General features: G+C 62.0%; 1 protein-coding gene across 1 annotated transcript in view; it reads right to left on the bottom strand.

Moving 5' to 3' along the window:
- The window catches only part of LOC146590359 (homeobox protein notochord-like), a 15,725-nt gene extending 13,214 nt beyond the window's left edge, over positions 1 to 2,511 (bottom strand). The window contains exons 1-2 of the mRNA XM_085314593.1: positions 2,441 to 2,511; positions 2,137 to 2,210 (exon numbers count right to left, since the gene is read on the bottom strand). Coding sequence (XP_085170719.1) covers positions 2,137 to 2,210; positions 2,441 to 2,511 — 145 coding nt within the window. The remainder of the gene's footprint in view (positions 1 to 2,136; positions 2,211 to 2,440) is intronic.
- Between the last annotated feature and the right edge of the window lie 4,130 nt (positions 2,512 to 6,641).

Genomic DNA, 6,641 nt, shown 5'->3' with positions numbered 1-6,641 from the left:
GTCTTGGGAAGGGTGTCACTGGGGACAGGACTTCCCGGGGCCCATGCATGTCTTGGGAAGGGTGACACTGGGGACAGGACTTCCCGGGGCCCATGTGTGTCATGGGACACAGGGCATCGTGGAGCCCCTCCACGCCTCGGGACGTGCATTGCAAGGCATAAGGTGCCACGGGGTCCGTGCCTGCCCTGGGAAGGGCATCCCTGGGGACGGAGGTGGGCCTGTGCATGCCCCCAAGTCRGTGTCACAGGGTCCATGCCTGCCCCAGGATGGGTGTTGGGGAGGATCAAGTGTCTCGGGGTCCGTCCATCCCCCAGGACAGGAGTTGGGGGTGTGGGGAGTATCACAGGGTCTGTCCTTCCYGTGGGAGAGGAGCCCTAGGGGATAGGATGCCGTGGGGTCCGTCCGCGTCCCGGGAAGGCCACCCAGGCTCTGTCCCCCGCTGGTGGCACAAAGTTGCAAGCAGGCGCGTGCTGCCCTCTGCCCTTCCGGTGGCCGCGGCGGCTCCGGGGCCCTCGGCGCGACCCGCTTTGCCGCGGCGCCGCTGCGGGAGGGCTCTGCCGTTTCGGAGGCGCCGGGGCCGGCGTCGCTCCTCCGCCCTGTGCCCCAGCTGGGCATTGCTGCAGCATTTGCTGTTCTTCCTCCTTCCCCCAGAACGATAAAAAAAGGAGAAAAAAAATAGAGAAGGGGAAGAAAAAAAAAAAAAAAAAGGTTTTCTAGCATTTGCCAGGCAGAGAAATGCAGGAATGTGGATGAAATTCCTTCAGGAAGGAGTTTGTTGAGGTTTGCTCCGGGGAAGGCCGGGCGCTTGGCAGGAAGCACGGCCCCGCTCCGGGAGAGCGGGATTAGCGTGAAAAGGGGCCGGCGAGACCTTTTCCCGCGGATAAACGCGGCGGGTTCGCGCCTGCAGCCCCCGGGGACGGGCGCGCGGGCGCGGAGCAAACGGGGCGAGCCCCGGAGTCCCCGTCYGAGCGTTTCCTCCCCCGCCTCCGGGCGTTTATTCCGCTTTTATTAGCGGTGCCGGGAGAGCGGGTGGCGTCGGGRGAGTCGGGTCTGAATTCTTCGGGCCTAATTCGAAAGAGCGTCGGGCGCGGGCTTCGGCGAGGGGGCGGCGAGGGAGCAGAGCCGCCACCGCGTTTCGGCCTTTGCTGCGGGCCGGGGGCGGCCCGGGGGCGCGTTGCAAAGGTCTCGGCGTCAGGGGCTGTTAATCRCGCGGGTGCAACGTCCAGCGCGGCCGGACCCTGCGCCGTTTCCGCRGCGCGCGAGACTTCGAGGTCGGGCGCTCTCGCCGTCCGTCCTGCCTCCGCCGCKTGCCGCTTTCCAGGACCTCCTCCTTGCTCCTGGGTGCAAAACGGCCGCCGGCTTGAGGGCGACCCGGCTTACAAAAYGGGCTCGACTGTCAGCGTGCTGACCCTGTGCTCCTTTACTGCTGATTTTTGTTGYGCGGAAACTTTACCAGCAGTGATCTTCAGCTCAATGGAAAATGTTCCGTCAAACTTGGACTCTTCTCTAGGAACAAGGCCGTCAGCCAGTGTCCAGCCGTGTTTCSTAGCTCTCTTATTCAGCTGAATGTCACAGTGGTTTCAGTGTTTTGCCTGCAAAAAAATCAACTCTCAGATGTGCCCAAGAGCTCCAACAGCCTTTCGGGGCCTCCCCGGGCATCCCGAGCCACCCYGATGGACTCCACCATCTCCAAGGCTCGGGGCTGGTGGTGTCACAGCGYGCAACGTCAGCTTACCGCATCCCGCTTGTGCAATGCAGCACTTGTGTTTCTAACCAGTGTCTTTTAGTTTCCCGTTGATCAGGACGGCTTTTACCCAGGGCTGTGGTCTGCTTTGACGGTGGTGGCATGTTATTTTGGCCAGCTACACTGATGGTGGTGGCATGGCTTTTTTGGCCACCTACACTGACGGTGGTGGCATGTTATTTTTGGCCAGCTACATTGACAGTGGTGGCATGGCTTTTTTTTACTAGCCCTTGAGATTTTTTTCCCTAAAAGACTGCCTGTTTTCCTTCGTGCCTTCCTGGGGAGGCTCTGCTTGGTTCTCCTCCTGCCTGCTCGAGCTGGTGCCTGGTGGAGGACTCCCRGGCCAGATGTCCTCTGCTCGCCGTGGGAGGACATATCTGGGTCAGCGTCACGTGTCTCCAGGCAATCGTCCTTTCCCAGTCCGGCCATGAGCTCATCCATCTCCATCGTCCTGAGGCCTGTGCACCTGCGGGACACGGTGCCGGCTTGGCACGGGCGGGTGGGGAGATTTGGGTGCTCTGCGGGGCGCTCGGCCCCTCCGAAACCAGGGCTCGGCCTGGCCGGGGAGGGTTTTCCGTGCGCGTGAAGCGGCTGTGGCTCCTGCTTCCGGAGCTCCCGGAAAGGCCGCTGCCGTCCCCCCGCAGCGGCTCGTCCTGCCTCGCTGCGGCGTGGCGGTAAGCCGGAGCCACGCGCTACCTTCCCGTCCATCCCGGAAAGGGAGCGTCCGGGGAGGGAGGAGATCGCTCCGCGTCCTCCAGCGGCAGCATCGCGAGAGCTTCCGTCCCGCAGTTCGAACCGGAGCTCCTCTAGATCCACTTGGGTTCCCTGGTCTTCATCCCGCGTGTGGACCCCAGAAACGGCCCCTTGGGCTGCCCGGGGCTGGCTGGGCTGCCTGGCCCTGCGGGGRAGAAGGTCCTAATTGCCAGGCTCCCTTTGATATCTCGTTTTGATTTGCTTTCTTCCCCGAAGCTTTGCAGCAAAGGGAAAGGGTTAAAGCCACAAGCCTTGCAGGGAGCAGCTCAGCTTTGCACGCAAACACGAGGCTCCCAGAGCTGGGTCTTCATGAAGGGCAGAATTTAAGGCTTCCCAGCACTGGATCCTGTGGGATAGAGGAGAGTAAATGTCGGAGAGGACTCTTGGTTCCTGGCTCCGGGTTTTTCCTGCAGTGACTTGCAATCACCCTCTGCCTGCTGGCTGCTGCCTGCGACGTGAAGCAACGGCAGCGAGTGGCCTGAGGTGGCTCTGCAACAGGGAGCTTCTGGCGCGGAGCCGTTAGCAAAATTAGCCCAGGTCCCCGAAGTCCTCCCTGCTGCAGGTGCTCTGACCCGTTCCCCTGCTCCTTTCCTCCGCGCAGGGGTCGGGAAGGGCGTTTGCCGCGAGAGCTGCGGGTTGGCGATAGGGGGAGAGGGACAGCGGGCGGCTCGGGGCGGTGCGGGCGTAGCGGCATCCGCGGGACGGGCTGAGGGCAGGTGCTGAGGCTCCAGACGCCTTCGGAGCGAGGACTTTGGGGAGCGTTGCATGTCCTCGCTCGCCCGGCAGCAGCAATGAGCCGCGCTCGACCACCGTGGGAGCTGCTCGGGCYTTGGGGACCTGCTCGGGCYTTGGGGACCTGCTCCCTTTCCTTCTTGGGACGGTGGGGCAGGGGCTGGCAAGCTGTTTTGGGCTGATTCAGCCTCCTCTTTGCATCTTCTCTCACTTCGTGCAGCACGTCTTCAACCTGTCCTCTGCAGCAGTACCCCTGAGAAGTGCTGAGCAATCCAAAGCGTTTGCTGTTAGTCCTTTCTCTTTGCCTGTCCAGAGCCCCTGGACATGCATCACCCTTTAAAACGGCCCTCTTGGAAGCGGTCTGCGCCCGGGGTTGCGACTCCTCGCAGCTAAMCCTTTTCCCGGGGTGGGGGTCCAACTTCGCTCAGCGTTTCCCTGCCCCGCGTCCTGGTGGAGCTCAGCTCTGGGCTTTGCAAGTCTTGCAGGCCAGCTGGAGAAAGGAGGGGGATGTTTCTTGGGTTCGGGAGGAAGCTTTTGCAGACCAAGGCCGCGACGGCTTGCAGAGAAGGTCAGGGAGAGAGGGAGTTTGTCGATCCTGTTGCTGGCTGGTGCGTGGGTAGTTTCGGGCAGGGAGGCAGAAGCAGCACAGCTGAAGGGGAAGGATGGGGCTGAGCAACTCAGAGGCTGSTCCTGGTAGACCCTGCTCTGACTTCAGGTGGCTCAGTAGCCCCCGAGAAGACTGGTTTTGGCCGTCGCGCCCTCTCCTTGCTGCGGCGAGAGCAGACGGGCGACGGGCTTTGCACGGCACCGTCCTCGTGTCTCTCCCACCGTCCTCTCCAGCTCCCAGAGCCTGGACCGCTTGGCCTGTGCCGGGCTTGTGGCCATCGCCCGCCCTCGTTAAGTTAAAATCGGTGGAGGTTATCAGCGGCGGAGCTCCCTCTGCTCCGTGTCGGCCGTGAGCCGGCGGCGAGTTGCCGCGGCCCCTGCGGATCAGTGCTTGAAACTAGGAAAGCAAAAAGACCTTGCAGGGGCGCGGAGAGGAACTAGCTGCTCCGCGACCGTTTGGGGATGGCGCGTGGAGCCCTCTTCTCCGGGGGGGGGGGTCGATCGCTCCCCGGTGGCCTCCTCCATCCTGGGATCCCGGAGGAGACCAGGGCGGCGATGTTCTTACTCTGCCCCTATCTGCCCCGTTAACCCTGTTTTTGCCCGGTTGCCGAGGTCGATTTAAGGGGTTTGGTGACCTCGCTTAGTTCTGCTCCGGGCACGCTCTGCTCCGTGTGCGCGCGCGSAGCGTGGTTGCAGCCCGGCTTTCCCTCCCCGCCGCTCCGCTCCGTTGGGACCCGCTGTGCACGAGAAGAGCCCTCTGCGGCCCAGCCCTGTAGGGGAATATCCCAAACCTGCCGGCGGCGCGGAGCAGCTCCGCGCCTCGGCCCGGCGCTCGGCCCCGGGACGRGGTCGCCCCGGCGGGCTCGCTGCGGGCTGAGGGGCCCGCGAGACGCCTGGTTTCCATCGTAGGACCTTTGCAGGCTGTTAGAAACCGCAACGCTGCAGAAACGGGCTTCTGCCTTTTGCAGCAATCTTGCAGAGCTCTTAAGTGCCTGCAGCTGCACTTTTTCCTTAGCAGCTGCGGAAGAAACCCGCAGCCGGCCCCGAAAACGCCTTGAACGTGTTGGTACAAAGCTCCAGACCTGGGTGGAGCTGGTGCCGGGCCAGGAGCATGTGCCGAGTTCAGCCTGGGAATCAGGAGCCTTGCTGCCTCCRTTCGCCTTTCCAGGGTGATTCCCTCCCTTCGCTCTAGGGCCTGATGAAACGTTTCCAGCCCGTCCCTCCTTTCCGGTGAGCTTGCCGGTTCGGCCTTCCTGCGCTCGATGCTCTACGCCTGGCCGAGGCGCTGAGCCGCGCTGCCAAAAACGCCCCAGAGCAGCCRGCCTGCGGTCTCCGAAAACACCCGTGCCCGGGACGGGAGCGTGCAAAAGGAAGCAATTAAGGCAACTTGCTGCTGGGTTCCAGGATTTGTTCCGTTTCCCGTTCTTTTCCCTTTTTTTTGCCCATGTGAGTYATGCCTGGGAGCGGGCCGCAGCATTTGCTGGTGTGATGAATGCACCATCGATGTGGGACCTCTGGCCAAAGCGGGTTTTGAGCCGGTGTTTTAAGCTGCGTGGAGCACTCGGAGCTGCTTCCCCTTCCAGGGCGAAGGCGCTGCGGCTCCTCGGCCGCGTTTAGCCTCCAGGCGCTYGGTTCTCCGCGCGAGCCCTGCCCACGTGCCCTGCCCAGCTGGAAGCCCGAGAGGGTTTGCAGCAAAACCAAGCTTTTTCTGCCCTCCCCAGGTTTTCATTGCCCYGCTTTGGAGCCCCGCTTTGGAGCGTGTTAAGGAGCTCCCCAGATGCGGGCGTGCGGGGGGAGCCTGCAGAGCAGCTCCTCGGTGCCGGCCGCGTTTTGCAAATGCAATTTGTTTTTTTTTTCTTTTTTGGACTTGCTAGCAATTCGGAGGATGCAAACATTTTGGAGGGTCAGAGCGTAAGCAGACAAATACAGCTGGAGACATCAGGTTCAGTCTCCTGCTACTGCCTTCTCCACTTATAAATGTTTCATGCCTCATATTACAGCTACTTAAGTCTTCCCTCCCTTCCCCTGCCTACCTGCCCACCCTGCTGCCGCCTTGCCCCCGCTCGCCCACTCCCCTTTAGCAAGGGGAAAACCTCGGATTTTTCAGCCTCAGTTGATTCACGCCAAGGTCGCCCACAGCCGGGGCTGGGGGACGCGTGCCGGGAGCACGTGGCTCCCGCGCTTCGTCTCTGCCGTCTCCCGCAGCGAGCGCTCGCTTGAGCGAGTTGGTCGCATCCAGGCCGGCGTTCGCTCGGTGGACGGGGCACAGTCACCCCGTTTGCAGCGTGCTAGGTTTTCTGATGAGCTGCGGGGCTTTGGGGTTTTTTTTTTCCAAGTTTGTTTCCGAGCAATTCCCGGAGGGATAAACCTCTTTCCATCTGACGCTCCCGAGCTCCCTYGTCCCCATCCGTAGGGGAGTCAGCCTGTATTTGTTTTCCATCTGTGCTTTTAGCAGCTTAGAGGGTTCACCTTGCAAAATAGGGCATCCAAAACCAGCGCGAAATGAAGCTACGCTGCAGAAAAGCTTCCCGGCGTCGGTGGGGGAAGCTGCRTTTAAAAATACAAAGCCGGCCGAGAAGCACAAAACTCCCCGGGGCTGGGTTGATTTCCACSCTGCGCTTCGCGACGAGGTGAACTTCCCTCTCGTCCTCGGCGCCCTGCCGCGCTTCCGCAGGGCTCTGGCCTCGCCGAAGCTCCTCTTTGCCGGCGGCCAGYGCTAGCCACCGGCCGTGCCCTGTCGAAGGGGGAATCACAGCAGCAGGAACGGTTCCCCTTCCTTTTTATTTTATCTTTTTTATTTTCCCCT

Source organism: Rhea americana, unplaced genomic scaffold (genome assembly GCF_003343005.1).
Source record: "Rhea americana isolate MKP2758 unplaced genomic scaffold, rheAme1 scaffold_41, whole genome shotgun sequence".
NCBI classification, from domain to species: domain Eukaryota; kingdom Metazoa; phylum Chordata; class Aves; order Rheiformes; family Rheidae; genus Rhea; species Rhea americana.
This window is presented reverse-complemented; position numbering and strand designations above follow the sequence as displayed.